Source organism: Somniosus microcephalus, chromosome 1 (assembly GCF_052327205.1).
Source record: "Somniosus microcephalus isolate GS21.2 chromosome 1, FLI_Smic_1.0, whole genome shotgun sequence".
Classification (NCBI taxonomy): Eukaryota; Metazoa; Chordata; class Chondrichthyes; order Squaliformes; family Somniosidae; genus Somniosus; species Somniosus microcephalus.
In genome coordinates this window covers 109,036,288-109,057,058 of record NC_140987.1, presented here as the reverse complement: position 1 = coordinate 109,057,058, position 20,771 = coordinate 109,036,288, and the positions used below count along the sequence as shown (strand labels likewise).

Below are 20,771 nucleotides of genomic sequence, written 5' to 3'. Positions count from 1 at the left end.
CTTTGAAATGAGCAAAGCAATACACAAAAATGATCAATTCTGCCATCAAAATATAGTATTGTAAATTCATCAGAAGTCACTAAGGCTTACTGCTTTCAAATTATTACTTGGAATCATGGTACTTTATAGATTCAGCACTGGAACATTCTGAGCAATTCCACACCTAGTTGCAGAAATGTTTCAGTGTTGATTTAAAACGCTGCCATTTATATAAATACTAGCTGAAGTGCCCGGCGGTGCCGAGGGATTTTTGAGGGCATGCTGTTGTTGGAAGAGAGAGAGAGAGAGAGAGAGAGCGACTGGGGGGGAAGAGAGAGCGCAACTGGGGGGAAGAGAGAGCGCGACTGGGGGGAAGAGAGAGCGCGACTGGGGGGAAGAGAGAGCGCGACTGGAGGGAAGAGAGAGAGCGACGGGGGAAGAGAGAGAGCGACGGGGAAGAGAGCATGATTGGGGGGAAGGGGGGGAAAGGGGAAGGGAGGGGAAGGGGGCGGGAGGGGGAGGGGGGAGGAGGGGGGGAGGAAGGGGAGGAGGGGGGAGGAGGTGGGGAGGAGGGGGGTGGGGAGGAGGGGAGGGAGAGGAAGGGGAGGGGAGGGGGCGAGGAGAGGGGGAGAGGAGGGAGAGGGGGGAGGGGAGGTGGGGGAAGGAGGGGGGAAAAAGGGAGGGGGTAGCCAGCAGACCCTCTCCCCTCTGCTGGCGATGGGGGGGGGAAGGGGGAAGGAGGGGGGAAGGGGGAAGGAGGGGGGAAGGGGGAGAGGGAGGGAGTCCCCGAGCCCCGCCTCCCGATGTCCTGACCCCCAATGCCCCGCCCCCAATCTCCCGATGTCCCGCCCCGATCTCCCGATGTCCCGCCCCCGATGTCCCGCCCCCCGATCTCCCGAGCCCCGCCCGATGTCCCGAGCACCGCCCCCTGCCCTCCCGAGACCCGATCTCACGAGGCCCACTCTCCCGAGCCCCGCCCCCTGATCTCCCAAGCGCCGATCTCCTGAGGCCCGATCTCCGATCTCCCGAGCCCTGCCCCCCCCATCTCCCGAGGCTCGCACCCCACCCCCCGATCTCCCGAGGCCCGATCTCCCGAGCCCCGCCACCACCCCCCCCGATCTGCTGAACCCCGATCTCCCGAGCCCCGCCCCCCACCCGAGCCGGCTTCAAGAGCAGAGAGAGACGCTGCCGCGCAACCTACCGCGTGAGGCCTGGCCGGACTCAAGTCGTGCGCGCTGACTCCTGCCCCACCCGCTTTTACAAAGATGGCGGCGGTGGCGACGCTCAGCTCAGGCCCGCCCCCTCCAGCCTTCACAAAGATGGCGGCGATCGCGAGCCGCTTGTTGAGCGCGACGGGTGGTGCCTAGCTCGGGCGTGGCTGGGCAACAGAGGCCCAGGCTTATAGGCCTGGAAAAACGGTGAAAGGTAGGAAAATTCTAGATGTTAGAGAAAAGATTTACAAATTAATTACCTTTTTTTAAAAAAACAATTTGTGTTTTAAAAGCAACTTTTTTTTGCTGGAAATGTAGATTTGAAAAGAAACACGCAGAAAGTGGGAAAAAGAAATGAAAAGTTTGGAATCAAGATGGCGGCAACTCACCTCGGTTCAGAATGATAAGGCCCGCCCACACACGCACCGATTGGTCAACCGTCAGGTCACTGAACTGTAGGATTGGTCAATGATCACGTCACTCAACTTTAGCCCGCACACACAATGAACCCACCCCCACTCGATGCAAATGAGCAGATAATAAGAGGAATTTTGAAAGTTTTTTGGATACCGTCGGCACAATTCTTTTGATATAACATATGTGTAGGTACGCTCTATAACTTTTGATTGTATAGCCAGCCAGAGAGACAGACAGAGAGACATATCCTTTTATATATATAGATTTGTAATCTGAATGCCAAATTTTAAAGTACTAATTTTAGGATTATGGTTATGTGCTCATAATATCAAAATGTTGAATTAAATTTTGGCTCAGTTTTCATATCATGACCAAAATATATTGAGAACACACATACAGAAATTAAGCTCATATTAAAAACCCATCCAGTAAGCTATGAATATTTTCTTATCAAGTGAGATGGGAAGAACCAACACGTAATTTTGTAATAAATCTTCACTGTACTGCTTGATGGGATGGACTAATCGGACGTATTGACATGATGTTTTAAAGTAAACGGTGTCATACCTTTGTGGCCTTTGTTACACTTGTCCAAACAATCCTTGAAAGGCATTGATTTTAGTACTGGATTAGTTCCAGAGAACTTACAAAGATCCTATTGCATATCTAAGACAACATTTTACTGTTGTGATTAAACAGGAAAAAAAGAGACATTATGATAACAGAACTCAACACGCAAGGCAATATATTTACATTACACTAATCAATCACCAGTGCCATTGTGCAAGGGGAGTCAAGAACAAGCGTGGTCTTGTGGTGAAACAGGGTTAAAAAGGTGGGGATAATTGGACTAGGGCACACTTACATAATTAAGTCCCCATTTTAAAGTCACATTGTCCTTTTATATTATTTATAGTTAAATAGCAAAACTTACAGTAATTTGGGAAGCAGAGAAGTAAAGTTGATTGGAGTATAGGAGTTTCTCTGTAATACAGGCTGAGGAACGGGAGGTGCAAAACTGGAGTGTTAACAGTGCCAGTATTGGTGGATGTGAAATGGCCCAGAAATTTGGGTCTCCACGGGTGAGTACGCACGGGGTTGTCACCCGTAGGCCCAATGGAAGTGCCAGTTTCCTGCATGCACTGCGCATGCGCGGGAAACCGGCACTTCCGTTCCCCTGACAGAAGGGGTTCAGAGGTCGAACGCATGCGCAGGAGAGGCTGCGTGTGCGCATCGAACTTACGTTTTTTTTGCAGGTTTTCTCGGGAGGGTAAGTCTCCAGAAGTTAAGACATGTAAAAAGCAGTCGCAAGGCCTGCTTTTTACAAGGTAAGTGGTGAATTAATTAAAATTAAAACATTTTTTCCACAGGTTTATTATTTTTAAATACTTTAAAGAAAGGTAAGTTTATTTTTAGCCCCATTAGAAATTAAAATTATTTTTTTCAAAAATTTAAATTATTGTTTAAAATAGTTATTTCATGTAATTTATAGTTTATTTAAAAAATGTGATTTAAAAAAAAATTATTTGAAGATTTAGTGATGTTTTGGGGCTTATAGTATTTATAAGTTCGACAGCCCTTCCTGTCAAACTTATGAATGAAGCATTCCCTGCTCCAATTGGCTCCCCATGGCCCATGTGATCCCAGGGGACACATCAAACTAACTGCGCCCCTGGGATACGCAAGCACTGCGCGCCAGCAATTGGAGGCGGCCCAGGATCGCAATTCCACGCGGGCCCACAGCTCAACGGCCTGCACTTTAGGTAAGTGCAGGTTGGGGGCTTGCACCCACGGGAAGCCTCCGACCCGAATTTCTGGGCCAATGTTACAATTATAGCATGACGAGTTTACATTAGCAGTTTCCATTATTAATATGGACAGGAATTTATTTTGTGTTTCAGAACAGGAAGTAAGGTTTTTTAGCCAGGAAGTGTAGGCAGATGCAAGTTTGGATCTGATCTATAGGACTCATCTGTGATATCAACTTATTGAACCTACAAATGTAGCATATAGAGTTGAAATCCAAATATTTTCAGCTAATCATGCTGACATTCAAACACATCAAATATGATACCTAAATACTGTGAAAGTAGAAGTATTAAGGATATTTTATTTGTTTTTGCTTTTTACTCACATCTAATTTCTTGTTAAAATTAGCAAAGACAGAAATTTTGACACCTAGGTTGTGGCCAATATACCTTCTTCTAACGTGTTAATGTAACTACAAACAGGAAGTTTCCACTGCAAGACATGCTTCTGCTAGAAACATTTACTACTTTTTTCTAATTAACATATAGATGCACGTAATCCGCATAACCTCAAGGCGGCCGTGGAGTTTGTTCCAACAGCAGAAATGTATGAGAAAAGTTTGTCATTACAGTAAGTGACCCTTTAACCCTTCTCAAGTTATAATTTAGATTTATTTTAAATTTTCCTAATGGTGCAGACTCTTTCTGGGGTATAGTTCCATGGGAATCGGTAGGCTTCTAATATGTTACCCAAAGAGCCAATCACGTGTAAGTTTAAACATCAAATGCCAGAAAATGGATTGCAAGCAGGAAGAGGAATGGAAATTGGTCTTTCCATTCCCTGACCTATGGAACTAATGGGCCCAATTTTGCTGTAGCAGGGCATCGAACGGTGTCTGCCATTCACTAGACTTGCCCTTGCACATTTAGGTTTTAAAATATTTTGCGCAGCAAGTTGCTGAGAGGAGTAAACCGGAAATCCGGGATGTAAGTGAACAGGGCAACCAACTGTGTATCTCCTTAACAAATCAGACTGAAGGACTGTGAAATTAACAGCGCAAGGACTAAGAAGGAAGTGTAGAGTGGGTAACTTAAATGTCAAATCAGGTACAGAAAGAGAAATAAAGAGAGGGAAAGAAAGATTGAATTAAGAAAAAAAGACAGAAAGGAAATGTTTAAAAAAGTGAATTAAAATGTTACATTTTTTAAACTTCCAACAATTAGAACCTGAAGGAATGAGACTTCACAATTGTAATAGTTAATTTTCAGTGCCAGAGAGGTTGATTGGCTGTAATTAACAATTCTCACATCGTTAAAAGGGTACTTAAGACTGGCATGGACAAGACTTAACTTTCTGTGGCGATTTAAGTTTGTATCTACCACTCAAATACAGCAACTTCACACCATTCAATGCATTTCAATGGTGAGGCAAATCGCAAGATGCTGTTTTCGCGAAGCTAACAGTGGAGTGGCGCAACTTGGACAGCAACTTTTGGATGAGTTTAACTGTGAATCTGGCCCTTGCCTGAAGTTGCTGTACCATGTGCGCATAAATAACAGCGAGCTCAATTAGGCTCACCGTTATTTTGACAGCAAAATATGGGCCGATGTGAATTGTAGAACCCGCTGCTCCATTCTCTCAAACCAGAATGTGCTGAATATAAAATATGCTTTATTTCACTTTCATCTCATCAGCCTGGGATCTGGATTTGAATGTAGACCAAACTGATGTTTCTCTCTCTGCTACTTGTAAGTAAAATATACTATGTGCAGCCTCAATCAAGTTCCTGGTGAAGTGGGTACAGTAGCAAGACTGTCTATAATCCAGTAAAATTGACAAATGTACTCAGATGCCTGCTGTAGGAAATAGAAAATCTCATTTTGGTGCAATATGGGCTGTTCTTCATAGGTTGGGCCTAAGGCACATTCTTCGAGACAGAGTCAAGGGAGCTTTACTCTGCATCCAACCTGTACTATACATATAACTGACCCGAGATGCTGACACTGGATGATAAAAGTGTAATAAGTGTTCTGTTCCCGAGCACTGAAATAAAAAGAAACCCAGTATAAAATGTAAAATTATAAAAGATAAATACATAAATGTTGTCTTTTCACATTCAATTAGATTTCTAAAAAAAAAGATCAGTGCATTCAAGTGAATAGCATTTTGTAAAATATTTTGTAGTGCAAGTTGAATTTGCCTGTCTTCAACTTTAACTTCATAAATATGCTGACTAAAAAATATTCTATACCAAAGGGAATTTGTTTTTAAATTTAGGGTGTTTCCAGCCAAGGCACAGGTATTTAAGCTATTGGATACAAGTGAACATTGATACATTTTAAACTAAAATCCCAGGCATCACATAGGTCTTGACAATTTCCCTCAGACATTCAACAAAAATCAGGCAAGTCTCATTATTCATCAACTGTTTAATTTTTTGTACTTGATATTTCACTTTTTGATGTCCAATAAAACAAAAGGATGAAAGATTCATCCATAGCATTGTATTAGGTTTTTGAATGTACATAAGTGAATGTTCTCATCATACAGTATCACAAAGTCCACAAAAGACAAGGTTCATGATGTACAATTCAGACAATACATGAGCATTTGCAAGAAATTACAATTTAACTACAGTGAAATGACAAAACAGTTCCAGTGAAAACTTAGCATAATATAAAATGTACTACTCTACTTCAGTTGGCAATCTTAGTTGGCAAATCTTTTCTCAGTAGTGCTTTTACCAGAGTCTGAAGCAGCAGCCTGCTGCTTTTCTATGAGCTTTTTCAGTGAAGCAACTTCTGCACTTAAATTTGCAATACCTTGTTTTAAGTACAAGTTCTCTGATTCCAAGTGTACTCCTTGATAAATGTTATTGCAAGCAAAGTCTTTTCCAGCAGCAGGCGATTGGTTTGTTAGTGCAACAGAGGAACATGACCGCCGAATATTTTTATAAGCCCCTTCCAATTTCTCTTCACTTTCTTTTTGACGCCAAAGTTCTGGTTTGTGAGACCAATCATTGATGTTTGCTACTTGAATAGACAAAGGAGCTAGAGAAGGGTGTCCTGGATTTGAAGCATTGCACTTAAACATTGCTGCACTGTCCAATGGGCAAGATCTTTTAGTAGAAATATTACTGGCAGATGGTGGTTGTTTCTCTGGTGTTTCGTAATATGCCTCCACATTCTCTACTTTAATCTGGATTGCTCTAGCCTTGATACGAAGCTTGTGAGGCAGTGCAGAAGAGTTTGATTCAGGGACCTTAACTGTGGCATTTTTCACAATTTTGGGTTCCACAAGAGAAGAGATTGGGCCTTTAGGTACTCGCTGTTCATCTTCTCCATCCTCTTCATATGTATGTTTTCCTAATGTGCCTTCATCAGCTTCTGATGTTCTTGGTGAGTTACTTGATGACCTAGTAATCTGTAGAGAAGGTGGTGAATTGGAATAGTTTCCACTGAAGTTTCTATACACAGTAGCGACATATGAACCATTATCCTCTCTGGGTTCTCTCAAACAGGTCTCAGAGTCAACTTTAAACTCTGGAGGCTCTTGTTTTATAACCTTGAAGGTACTGTTTGAGCTTTTACATGCAACTTGGGGAAGAGGACTTTCCCTGGCATTTGAAGATATTTCTGAAACATCCGACAATGAACTTGGTGGTGAGTGTTTAATGACAGAAATACATCCATTTCCAAGAAAACTACGCTCATGATCAGGTGGAAAAGGTAAATTTATGTTGGAGGGTTTATAGTCTTGAAAACATGGCCCTGGAGCATTTCCAAGATTCTGTATCTCCTGGGCATAAAATGCTGCAGTGATTAATCCAAACTTTAGTTTCAAAGCAAGAAGTTCTGATTTCAGTCGTGCATTCTCTTCACCTAATGCCATCAGTTTGTTCTCCAAAACCATATCATTCAAACGCCGTTTTTCACGAGACCTTTTGGCTGCTTCATTATTTTTTCTTCTCTTTTCCCAGTATAACGCATCTTTTTTCTCATCGGGTATGAATTCCCGTTTTCTGCGGCAGCTTGAAGATTTCTGTTTGAGAGAGCCAGTGCTCAAGTCATCACTCAGCAAACTGTCATCTGCAGAAAAAGATTCTGCCATATTTTCTACAGCAGGAGCTAACACCACCATTTGTTCCCCAGAAATGCAAGATCCAACCAATGCTGGTTCATTCTGGAGCGCTGGCCTTTGGGCTTCCATTATGTCTGCTTTGTTCTTGTATATGTGTATGTGTGTGTGTGTGGCGGGGTAGAAAGATTCTTAACTATTTTCTATTATATGTCTCATGAAAGTTTTGCTTCCATTAGTAGGTTTCTATTTCTATGCTTTCACTGCTTGTGAATCTGAGACCCAAATCTTACACAGATCTTCATTAGTAGTCTTGTTTCAAACAAAGCTGCAAAAATTACTTTTTCACTTGGTAGTTCGAGATGACTGGCATTTCTGTCAATCAGACTGTAATCTCTTTGATAACCTGAAAAAAATAAGCAGAAATTAATAATTTTGAAACAAACAACATTAAACTATGTTTTCTGGACCATCTATCTTGATGCTCATGTTTATTAGGGAAAATGAATAGCAAAGGCAATTTTACCACAGTTACAGAGATTTTTTACAGGTAATATGTTCCAAGCTAATTTATTTAGTTCATCCAATATATGGCTGATCTCTAAACAGCAGATTGAATGATTAAAAAGGGTATTCAGGCAAAATGTAGATTTGTAACCAGTCAAGTTTTATTCATGTAACATACTATTTTTTTAAATCTAAAAGAAAATGCTGCACAAATATATGCAAATTTCATAAGCATGATCTCAAAATAAACACATTTTTACCAAGTGTGCATTCCATCTTAGTACTGGTAGAACAAATCTATTATATGCAAGTTCAGTTAGAACTGACATTTTTGACTGTCACAACTAAATATGGACACTGTTCCTTCTCTGGAGCAATTATCCTTCAAAGACCTTGAAACATAAAGACACCAAGGAACTGGGGAAGCCCTATTGTATTACTAATAGTTACTGATAAGCTACAATTGAAGCTGCAACCTTTTCCTTTGTAATCTCTCCAATTCAATATACAGAGGCCTGGACTCTATAGCAACAAGGGCTTGGGACAGAACACTAATGAGATAAGAATACAAAGATACACAGCAAAAGGAGTAAAGGACTGATGATTAAAAACAGATTAAAAAATAGTTGTTACATTAGATCAAGTAATATATTCAAGTCAATTTGTCTGAAGGACTAATCTGTATTTTTTTAAGGTTTTGCTTCTTGAAAGCTTTATATGCTGAAAATAACCATATACTCAAAAAATATTATTTTTGTTAGTCACTACTTGGAAAATTACTCAGGACCTGGATCCCACCCACCAAGTTAACTCCCAAGAGTGATTGCTAGTGGAAATGATTACTAGCAAATCTTAAAATGACCAACCTTCACATAGAACAAATGGTCAAGTACTGTATCAGATGGAGAATTTTCAAACATAACTTGTTTGAACTTTTCATTAATGACATTACAATAAAGTATTGTACAGCTTCACTGGCCCAAGTATAAAGTACTGACAGCTTCATCGTTTTCTCAGAGAAATAACTGATAAAGAGGGCATTGCACATTTTTTAAAATTAACATATTCTGACTAATCATCCTTTCTTAATGCTTGGGAAAATAAACATCCATCCATCACTGATGAATCCAAAAAAAACAGGAGATAAATTGCCTTTACTAAAGATAGCATTGTGTAGCTAAAAAGGCATTCTGCAAGCAATGTGAATGATACAAAGCATCCTCTCAAACATCTGTAAATACAGGTTTAATTATTTTAAAAAACTTAATAAATTTTAGTAAAATTACTCTTTGCATTTACTTCAGTGAACATAAAAAGTGATATTTTTTCCGTAAGTAAAATATAATTAAGAGATTCACTGTTATCCTGAATCAGGCGGAATCATTTTGGCAGTGAGCTATTGTCACCGCTGCTGACAAAAAAAATGTTGATGAAACCGGGCCAAGAAAAGATACGAAGCAACAGAAAATCTTCTACCTCCACCCCCAACCAAACCATCAATGGAGGAAGATTGCTCCTTCTTTTAACCCCCACTTTGCTTTCATGAAGTGAAACAAATTTCACAAAATCGATAACCACTTTTATGAATTGAAGTTATGAATAGTAATGTAAGCAATTTCAACTACTGAATATATCTAAAGCAGAATTGAACATTTATAAATTCTTAGTCATTAATCTTTTTTCCTCTATCAGACCATCATGGATAGGTATTACAGTAATTGACAAATATTTCAATGGCGATGTTATCTTGCACAAAATACTTGGGAACTTCTCAGAAACTATAAACAAATCGTATCAATGAAGTCAAGAATACCAAAAAGACTCAGATTTTATTCAATTTTCAAAATCTAATTTTAAAGTATTGCTGATGGTTAATTGGTTACTGATTGAGCCTCCATTCACTTTTCTAATAATGTAACTGCACTCCTGCTATGCAGATTTATATAAAAATAGCTGTCTTGACTGGCTCAAAGAACATCAATAATGGATATCTCTGAACTGCTTTTGAAATGGGTGTAAATATCTCATTCGACAATATTATCAGTGGCCCATATAAGCTCTCATTAAACCATTCAACTCTGGAAGAATAGTTCACCAAATTACCATTTTTTTCTTTTTTAAATGTATTTCTTTTAATGCAGATTTTCATTCTTAGTCCAGCATTACTTTTTTTTTTAAATAAAGTAAATCATTTCCACAGAAGCACGGTGGCATAGTGGTTAGCACTGTTGCCTCACAGCGCCAGGGACCCGGGTTCGAATCCGGCCTCGGGTGACTGTCTGTGTGGAGTTTGCACATCCTCCCCGTGTTTGCGTGGGTTTTCTCCGGGTGCTCCGGTTTCCTCCCACAGTCCAAAGATGTGCGGGTTAGGTTGATTGGCTATGATAAATTGACCCTTAGTGTTAGGGGGATTAAATACGTGGGGTTACGGGGATAGGGTGGGATATGTGTTGGTGTAGGGGTTACGGGGATTGGGTGGGATATGTGTCGGTGCAGGCTCTATGGGTCGAAATGGCCTCTATCTGCACTGTGGGGTTTCTGTGATTCTGTGAAGATAGATCTCAGAAACTGTGTTGATTATTTGAAACCATCATAGGTGAAAAAGATTTCCCAATAAATTAACCCGTTTTAGCTATTAAGACATCTGATGAAAATTTAAATCCAGTTACTCATATAACCATAAAACATGAACTAAAAATGCTGGAAATACTCAGCAGGTCAGGCAGCATCTGTAGAGAGAGAAAAGGAGTTAACGGTTCAGGTCGATGATCTTTCGCCAGTTCTGACGAAAGGTCATCAACCTGAAATGTTAACTGTTTCTCTCTCCACAGATGCTGCCTGACCTGCTGAGTATTTCCAGCGTTTTCTGTTTTTATTTCAGATTTCCAGCATCAGCAGTATTTTGCTCTTGTACTCAAAACATACATAGATACATAGATACATAGAAGATAGGAGCAGGAGTAGGCCATTCGGCCCTTCGTGCCTGCTCCGCCATTCGATGAGATCATGGCTGATCCTTTAATTCAGTATCCCGTCCCCGCCTTCTCTCCGTAACCCTTAACCCCTTTTGCCCGTAGAAATATATCTAATTCCCTCTTAAATATATTTAATGAGCTGGCGTACACTGCCCTCTGTGGCAATGAGTTCCACAGTTTCACCACTCTCTGAGTGAAGAAATTCCCCCTCATCTCTGTCCTAAATGGTTTAGCCCTTATCCTTAAATTATGTCCTCTAGTTCTGTTCTCACCCGCCAAGGGAAACATTCCTTCTGCATCCAGTCTGTCTAGACCTGTCAGAATTTTATACACTTCTATGAGGTCCCCTCTCAATCTTCTAAACTCCAGTGTGTACATCCCTAAACTACATAGTCTCTCCTCATAGGTCATTCCCGCCATTCCTGGTATCAGCCTGGTGAATCGCCGCTGCACCCCCTCCATGGCAAGAACATCCTTCCTCAGATGAGGCGACCAAAACTGTACACAGTACTCGAGGTGTGGTCTCACCAGTGCCCTGTACAGCTGCAGCAAGGTATCCCTGTTCCTGTATTCTAACCCTTTTGCTATGAAGGCCAGCATACCGTTTGCCTTCTTGACCGCCTGTTGCACCTGCATGCTCGCCTTCAGTGACTGGTGTACAAGAACACCCAGGTCTCTCTGTACTTCCCCCTCTCCCAATCTATTGCCATTTAAATAATAATTTGCCCTCCCGTTCCTGCACCCAAGGTGGATAACTTCGCACTTGTCCACATTATAGTGCATCTGCCATTTATCCGCCCAATCGCCCAGTCTGTCCAAATCGCTCTGGAGCTTCCTGGTCTCTTCCTCTGAGCCCACCCCCCCTCCTAGTTTAGTGTCGTCTGCAAATTTGGAAATGCTGCATCCGACTCCCTGATCCAGGTCATTAATGTAAATTGTGAACAGCTGGGGGCCCAGGACAGATCCCTGTGGTACCCCACTTGTTACTGCCTGCCATTCAGAAAATGAGCCGTTTATTCCAACTCTCTGTTTTCTATCTGACAGCCAGTTCCCTATCCACGCCAAAACTTTCCCCTTTATCCCATGAGCCTCAATTTTCCATGCTAATCTTTTATGTGGGACCTTATCGAAGGCCTTTTGGAAGTCCAGGTACACCACATCTACTGGCTCTCCCCCATCTATTCTACCAGTTACTCCCTCAAAAAATTCCAATAGATTAGTCAAGCACGATTTACCCTTTGTAAATCCATGTTGACTCTGTCCTATCCTGTCCCCATTTGCTAAGTGCTCCGCTATTTCATCCTTAATGATGGACTCCAGCATTTTGCCCACAACTGATGTAAGGCTTACAGGTCTGTAATTACCTGCTTTTTCCCTACCCCCCTTTTTGAATAGTGGGGTAACGTTAGCTACCCTCCAATCCATCGGCACTGTTCCCGAGTCTAATGAATTCTGAAAAATCATCCTTAGTGCATCCGCTATCTCTAGGGCCACCTCCTTCAGTACCCTAGGATGCATGTTATCAGGCCCTGGGGATTTGTCCACCTTCAATCCTTTTAGCTTCCTTAACACCATATCCTTAGAGATATTGATTTGCGTCAGTTCCTCCTTTGCCAATGTCCCTATTTTTCCCGATATCCCAGGGAGGTTTTTTGTGTCTTCCTTCGTAAAGACTGACCCAAAGTATGCATTTAGTTGATCTGCCATTTCCTTATTTCCCATTATATATTCCCCCGTATCTGACTGCAATGGACCAACTTTGGTTTTCACCAGTCTTTTCCTTTTGATATATTTATAAAAGCTTTTGGAGTTAGTTTTTATATTTTCCGCCAGCTTGTTTTCGTAAGCTATTTTGCCCCTCTTGATCATGCCCTTTGCCCTCCTTTGCTCTATCTTAAACTGTTCCCAATCTTCCGCTCTGGCGCTTTTTTTGGCTATTTTATACGCCCTATCTTTGGATTTTATGCTGTCTCTAATTTCCCCTGTTATCCACGGTTGAGTCACCTTTTTAGATTTCCTTTTATGCCAGATTGGTATAAACAATTTTTGCAATTTTGTCATTCTATCTTTAAATGTTTGCCATTGTTTATCTACCTCCAGTCCTCCCAGGAACGTTGTCCAATCAGGAACATGTTGCTTAAATCTTTTTTAACTCTTAATTGAAGTTCCTCAAGCTTGTCTACTCACTGCAGCAGTTATAACGTGGGAAGTGGAAAGTTTAGCAGAGCTGGTTCTAAGTTTTATTTCACTACATTAGTTAAAGTCTGTGAATGAATAGTGAGTAATGCAACTGAGCTGGGGGCTGCAGCTCAAATGAACAAACACCATTGAAATGATTAAGAATAATTTCCTGATAAACAGAAAGAACATGTTATCCATGTTTTGCTATTTGCATTTCCCAACATCTATGTAAATGGTATGATGAGTTTTATTAAGATTTTGCAGAAATGTTTTTAAATGTTGGAAATATGTAAAGTGCTGGTAAATATTGAACACTAATACTATTCAAATTCAAATCTATTTGTGCTAACCTATGTTGTTGCCTCACCTACTAGCTATAAAATATCTTGAAAGCTGCTGAGATCTGGTCATTTTATTTCAGTGTTCAACTGCATATCAAATTAATGGACTTCACAGAGGGGCTAAACATATAATTTGTTTCAATAATGCATTAAAATATAATGCTTATTTACTGAACTGTTCATTGCTTACTTACTAAACTATTTATTTCTTAGCAATGGTCATACAAATTAAATTTATCAACCTATTACTCAACTGATTACATACCTACATATAACCATTCAATTAACCCCAATACATTTATTTTTCAAGTCATGACAATTGCCTAACCATGTAAAAAGAATACATATTTCAGTAGTTATGTCACAATAGTATGACCAGTCTCTCAACAACTAAAGTATACCATACTAGTGAGATGGATGACAAGATAACTCTTTGATTTTAGAGGTCTATTCAAAAACTGTAAGCAATTTAAGCAGCATAATCCTTGTGTTTATCTTTACACTACAAAACCAAAACAAAAAAAGTGTATTCCACAGTATCCAAAGTGAAATCTAAGTTTGTTGTATTACTCAACTGTAGCCATGACTTTCCTTTTTATATTATTAAAACAGGTTAAACTTGACTATTGGGTTGGAAATATTTGCATTTCAGTTGATTTTTTTGAAAATCATAATAGTTAAGGTCACATAACATATACTGTTATACAATAGATTTGACCTCATTCTGTGTACATACAGGAAATTATATTGTCCTATCAATTTTCTTAAAGACTACCTAATAACTGATACTTGCAAATACTGACTTTCAGTAACAATTTCTCGTCACTGAAGATAAACAGCATTGTAAATTAATTCACAGTACCTAATATGATGTACCGTTTATTGCACATTGTAAGATTCTAATAGCTCATTGGGTCAATTATATATGTATAGTTTGGCAGTGTGCCATAATACCAACTAGGACTATCATAGGCTTATGCGGTTAGCAAATCTTAGTCAGGGTATCAGTGAGAAGCGCTACAACTGGTTTAAAAATAACACTGAATTTTGAACATTACTGATGGTAGTTCATGTGTGTGGGCAATGGGAAAGGACTGGATCAAGCTGGCCAATAGCATGCTGACACTAACTTTCCAGGCTCACATGTGAAGATAAAAACACTTGGGTAAGGTGTTAGAATCCTGCCAGCATGATTAAGGACAGGAGGGGTTAAGGAGAGCAAATGTCTTAATTGGTGCCGGGAAAAAAAATGTACGCAAAATGTTCTTTTTATTCATTCACGGGTAGTGGGCATCGCTGGCAAGGCCAGCATTTATTGCCCATCCCTAATTGCCCTTGAGAAGGTGGTGGTGAGCCGCCTTCTTAAACTGTTGCAGTCCTTGTGGTGATGGTACTCCCACAGTGCTGTTAAGCAGGGAGTTCCAAGATTTTGACCCAGCGACGATGATGGAATGGCGATATATTTCCAAGTCAGGATGCTGTGTGACTGGGAGGGGAACTTGCAGGCGGTGGTGTTCCCGTGCACCTGTTGCCCTTGACCTTCTAGGTGGCAGAGGTTGCGGGTTTGGGAGGTGCTGTCGAAGAAGCTTTGGCGAGTTGCTGCAGTGCATCTTGTAGATGGTACACACTGCTGCCATGGTGCGCCGGTGGTGGAGGGAGTGAATGTTTAAGGTGGTGTATAGGGTGCCAATTAAGCTGGCTGCTTTGCCCTGGATGGTATTGGGCTTCTGGAGTGTTGTTGTGGATTAGAGTGATTATCCCATAATGCTAGGTAAAGCTCATTTGAATTTCAAGCAAAATTTTAATTCATTTGGCCTCTGAAAACGTGGCAATAATTTATGCAGCATCGATGTCAGTATTTTTCCCCTGGTCCATAAGTTTTGTGACTAATTATAACTTGATTCGCTTTTTCCCCCTGATTTCATCGCAATGTCAAATGCATAATGATGGGTGTTATAGCAGAGCAAAAAGTTTCTGTTTTGACCCTGAACAACAATAAACATTGTACACAAACCAAGATGATCGTGGCGCCATCTTTAGAATTATCCCCGTATTACAACTCAACGATCGAGTCCAGCCAGCGCTGTTGATGCCAACATTACTAAGCACCGGGTAAATAAAGCCATTATACAAATGACCTATTTAGCCATCCACACACAATTCAGGTTCTGCTGTCAGGTCAACAATAATAGTGACAAAGCAGAACAAGTGTAACAGAACAAGTATGGTAGCTTGGCCATAAAACCTCCTTTTGCAATGGGGAAAAACATCTGTTTGTATCTTTCATACAGCGATAGTAAAAGACTGAATTGGCCAGAATCAAATGCTAAGGAAATTATTTTTTAAATAATGAGTACATTGATGAATGTATAATGTACGAAATGAACTGGATTTTTTTTTAAACATAAAAAGTCTGGAGCTTTCTCTGAAGTCATTAACAGTCTATCACGTCGCCAGATTTATAAAAATCACAATCCACATTACTTACCATTAGAGAAAAAAACCTAGTCGTACTGAGGATTGGGACATATTAGATGATCACCTATCACAAGAGGAATTGTTACGGGGGGAGGGGGGGGGGGGGGGAACTTTAGCTAAAGTAATCGGCCCACTACGAAAGAACGTCTTGAGAAAGCTGTTCTCATCTTATTTCTGATGAGCGGCAGCCAGTCCCCTCCCCCTCTATCCATGTTATTCAACGTGTTGCTAACGTTAAGGGTGTTTATGGCTATACTGGTGAAATGTTCTGGAAAGCTGTGTCAATCCTGAAGCAATTGCTTCATAATATAATGTACCTATGTGTGTGTGTTTGATTTCTCTCCCTCTCATCGGATTGCGACAGAGTCGGGAATACGTGACTAAAGCAGCATCCGTGCTGATCCTGCGGCTGATTCATCCTCATTCAGCTCTTCGTCTCGCTCTTCACTGCGATCCGCCCCGAACAAAGGAATGCAGCCGCTGCCCTTCACGTGTTCCCAACACCAACGCCTACAACATACTCCTTTGTACTGGGAAAAAAAACAGAAGCCGCGCCATATGGCTAAAAACTTTTCTTTAAAAATAACAAAGCTTTTGTCACTGTTCTTTAAGAGAAAGAGCCAGAGGAGATATCTAGGTCTGCTTACATTCCACCAGACAATCATTCTTTGAATGCTTACTTACTTCCTTAAGCATTATTTCATGGATTCCTGGACATCTACACCCAAAAAACCCTGTTCCTTTTCTAAAACATTGCCGCTTTGTAATAGTTTTATGGTAAGATTATACAATCCCTATAATTGTGCCTTTCGAGTTTCACCTTTTCCCCCCTCCCGATTACGTTACGCAACATTTTTAAAGATGCATGCTCTGCTTCAGAGGGTCAGGACAGTCAGTCGCCACAATGAATGATACATTTGAGCGGATCAATTAACCGATGTGAGTAACGCAAGGTTATGGAAACACATTCGGACTTTCAATTTAAAAAAAAAACAAGGATTGCATTATTCGACAGCGGTGACCGCTTCCAAAGCAATAGGTTACACCTATCTGCTTAGCTATTTCAAAAACAATTTTTAAAAAAGGGGACAAGACAGCACTGCCCCAGTGTCCTCATTTCCCAATACCATGATTACAAAAGCGCCCAGTCAGCCTCTTTATGCAGCCAGCGTTTAATAATGGCTATATTATGCAATGTTTCCAAGAACAAGCCCTACAGTACAAGGCACAGGATGTGCTCTGCAGGCGAACAGCCTATTAATAATAACGCAATAATGCCATAAAAATATACACGGGAAAGAGGAATTTGTCACATAATGAGATAATTAGCCCGTTACACGCACTGCCCAGCACCAACCTGTTCAGCATTACACATATACATGAAATCTATGGCACGGACATCCTAACTCCTGGTTATAAAAAAAGTCTACTGCGTTCTTTTGTTTGTTTTGGGATTCCCCCCCTTTCTTTAGTTTTGTGCCTAGACATAGAACATCTAGATCTTCGTTACAAGGGCTAGCAGCGCTCCTGTGGTTACATAATAAGATGGTGTGGTCAGTGTCTCCTCTATGGATAGATATTATAAATATAGAATTTATATATAGCTGTTCGTCACAGTAAGACGCGCAACGCTGCCGCTGTGGAGCTCTGCGCCTTTAGGCGGAGATTAAATCCATTTTATTACACTAGAAAGCAACACATGAAACTATCCCTTACCTCGCGAAACAACATCAAGTGCAGCCGCTAAATGCCGCAGCAAAGCTCGACGTGAGCATTAAAAGTCCACCTGGGTTTACTTTTTAATCTCTCTCTTTTTCTTCTTCCCCACTTCCCATTGAAACGTCGCCTTGCCTCTCCTCATAGAGCCGCCTGTCTGATGCTGATGGTGCCCGAGATCTGTGTTAGTAGGTCAGCCGCCGAGCAACCTAGCCGGAGTGGAAAAAAAGGAACCGGCTGATTGACAGCGCGCTCGACCGCACAGCGAAGGGGAGAAGCCGGCGAGGCGCAGTGGGGGGGGACGGCCAATGCGGCCGGAACCAAGGCAAAAAGGGGGCGGGTGCTGAGATTGGGCTGGGTTAGGTTGGAAAGCAGCACAGTATAACACGCTGTTGCATAACTGGAGAGAAATAGAACTACGGACGCAGACGGAGGCGGGGGCTGATCTCACTAAACTGCTATTTAGGTAACATCCAGTAGGGACACTGCCAGATCGTGCTTAAGGTGGACCGAAACAATGAAAGGAAGCTGCAAAAGGCAAGAACGGGGGAAATTCAGGTTTTGTGGTTATGGTGTGAATTTAAAAAAAAGGAAAATATAAATTAAAATATTTTTAAATTAGCCAGTAAAAAAATTGTGAACATCACCTTTTAAATTTAGGAACGGTCAGACAATAGCTGAATTAACTTTCCAGACAGAGCTAATAAGCAAAAAAATAAACGGCAAGTCGTTTAAGGTATACTGGCCCGGAATTTCATGCGAATTTGCGCCCAAAGATATACTCAATGGCGGCATAAAGCCAATTTCCCTGCGCAAAAAAAACCGAGGAAATTCGGGTGTAAACGTGTTACACACGTACTTGCGATATGCCCGAATTTCCTCGATCTTTTATGCACTTTTACCGACACCTGCAGCATCCAGACTCATTTCCAGGGCTCCGCCCCGTGGTTGAAAAGTCAGTGTACACAAATTACCTCTGATTACGCTGGTTCGAAACGTCTGTAAATTTACGCCCAAAATTTTAAGCACAGCAGTACCTTAAGACATATTCCTGTTGTTTCATGGTGATTTCTTTTATAAATACACTTCTCCTCACGGTACTTTCTCTTTGAATGCATTTTTGTGGCATCAGAATGAGTTACATTAAAAATTGAAGCGCTCCCACGATTGCATTTTCTTAAACATGCCGTGCCTAATGTGCAAAAATGATGATAATACGGCTTCAAACGTTATTGTTTACACCGATTTCCGTTTGTTTACACTCGTTTTCACGTTCTGGTATCGGCTAGAGTTGCAGAAAATTTCAGCGTCAATTGCCGTCGGCAAAATGGGCATGAATGTTGCAGAAATTTTTGGCGTACAGTTCTAGGTCACTTTTTAAAAATGGCATTCTTTAAAAAGGTAAATGTTTTAGACTGGAGGTTCATTTTTAAATATACTCTACAGTTGGTCTCAATAAGTGAGCAAAAGTAAGTTAGATCTGTCGCAGTTATGTTTTTGGTGACAGTTATTGACATCAGTGCTATTTACAAGCAAAAGCACTCGTCTTCTATTGTCACACTTCCAGCACAAATGTTAAAAATACCTGGTATAAAAAGCAATAACCTTTTTTGCCGTTGTTAACAAAATGACACACAATATCCACAGTGATTATTGACAAAGACAACTGTCTCACCAGAAATGAGAAAGATACCACCATCAGGGAACAAAAAGCTTCTGAGTGAAGGTGAAAGGTCAAGATGCATAGTGTGGGGCACAATAATAAAATAGGTGAGTTAAATTAAGGAGGAATGATTAGGTAATGTTAAATTCTGGTTTTAAAACCGGAAGACTGTTAGTGGAAGGAATAACTGTAGTAAGTAAAGAGTTGCACAGTTTTGAGATTCTGTGAGAAAATGGGTTAGTGTATTGAGTCTTGATTTTGTCACACTAGTATGTAGGGAGGAGGCTGAGAGTGTGGAATAGCATATTTGGAGTTTGACTGCACAACTACCCTTCTTTGAACCACAGTTAACTGACATCATCAATAATTTGGTTTGCTGTTCCTCCACCACTATTGCCACCCCTTCCTCAAAAAGCCCATTTTCAACCATTCTGTCTCAACTGTGTCCCAGTTGTAACCTCCCTTTCCTCTCTAAGGTCCTTTTAATATGTTGTTGCCACCCAGGTCTGTGTTTACCTCGGTCTTCATTCACTGTGCAAATTCCTTCAGTTCTGATTTCACTCTACCCACAGCAACAAAGCTGCTTTGATCAGAGTCCGAGCAACATCCTCTGTCTACTAATTTAACAAAGGCTAATTAAAGAGGTGAAAACACAATCTGGTGTTCATTTTAAATGGGGCAATGCCTTTGTTAAAATATATCAGTGCAATTTCATCCCATGAGAGTTACTGTTGAGTCAGTGGACTCCACCAAAGTATAACATGCTTTCCTCGTATTATGGGTGCCTATAATTGCTTGCCGTGAAAGTATTAAGCAGATCAAGGCATTGGCAGTGCTTGTTGGGAGTGTCATCAAAATTTAACTTGAAGTGTTCATTAAATGGATACAATTACACATTTAAAGTGTTTTCTTAATATATGTAATTCATGGTAGGTGTGGTTTGATAAATTCTTTCAGAGGTAAAATCACAAAATAGTAGCTCTTAACATTGTCTGGAACATGTTTGAAAGGAAAGCTTTTGAATATTAGCAAAATTTGAATTTGTTTCTGTTCATGTGTGAGAAGACTATGTTCATTAAATCAGCAAAACAGTTATTGTAATAAAGTATTAAATGAATGTAATATACAAGAATGCCACATGATTGCTCATTGTGTTTAAAGCACAACAGGCATAATGGTCACGTTGTCATGTATATAATTTTACTAAAATCAGCAAAAAATGTTAAACTAATTTCAATTAGAAAGGAAGGAAACGATTGCATTACAGAATCTTTAGTGGTCAGCTGATCAGAATGCTGGCACAAACTGTTCCTTGCTATTTCAGGAAATGAACGCACTTAAAAACTCCTCACCATTACAACATAACTCCTTTACAAATCACAATTCAAATAAGGGTGTTCCAGCAGGTCGTGTTTCTGATGGGTAAAATTGTAAATAGCAGAGATCTGGAAATAGCATTAAGGTGATCTGACTATAG

The 20,771-nt window shown here is 40.6% G+C and overlaps 1 protein-coding gene across 4 annotated transcripts; it reads right to left on the bottom strand.

The window, feature by feature from the left end:
* Positions 1–5,767: 5,767 nt before the first annotated feature.
* On the bottom strand, positions 5,768–18,461 carry nfil3 (nuclear factor, interleukin 3 regulated). Of its 4 annotated transcripts, XM_085984562.1 has the most exons (3): positions 17,632–18,179; positions 16,233–16,445; positions 5,768–7,839 (listed from the first exon to the last, which is right to left on the bottom strand). In XM_085984562.1, the coding sequence occupies exon 3, from the start codon at positions 7,563–7,565 to the stop codon at positions 6,066–6,068; it is 1,500 nt and encodes a 499-aa protein (XP_085840688.1). In that variant the 5' UTR covers positions 7,566–7,839; positions 16,233–16,445; positions 17,632–18,179; the 3' UTR covers positions 5,768–6,065. The 4 variants fall into 4 exon arrangements, with proteins under 4 accessions (XP_085840688.1, XP_085840702.1, XP_085840683.1 ...); XM_085984576.1 differs by lacking the exons at positions 16,233–16,445; positions 17,632–18,179 and adding an exon at positions 18,279–18,461; XM_085984557.1 differs by lacking the exon at positions 16,233–16,445.
* Between the last annotated feature and the right edge of the window lie 2,310 nt (positions 18,462–20,771).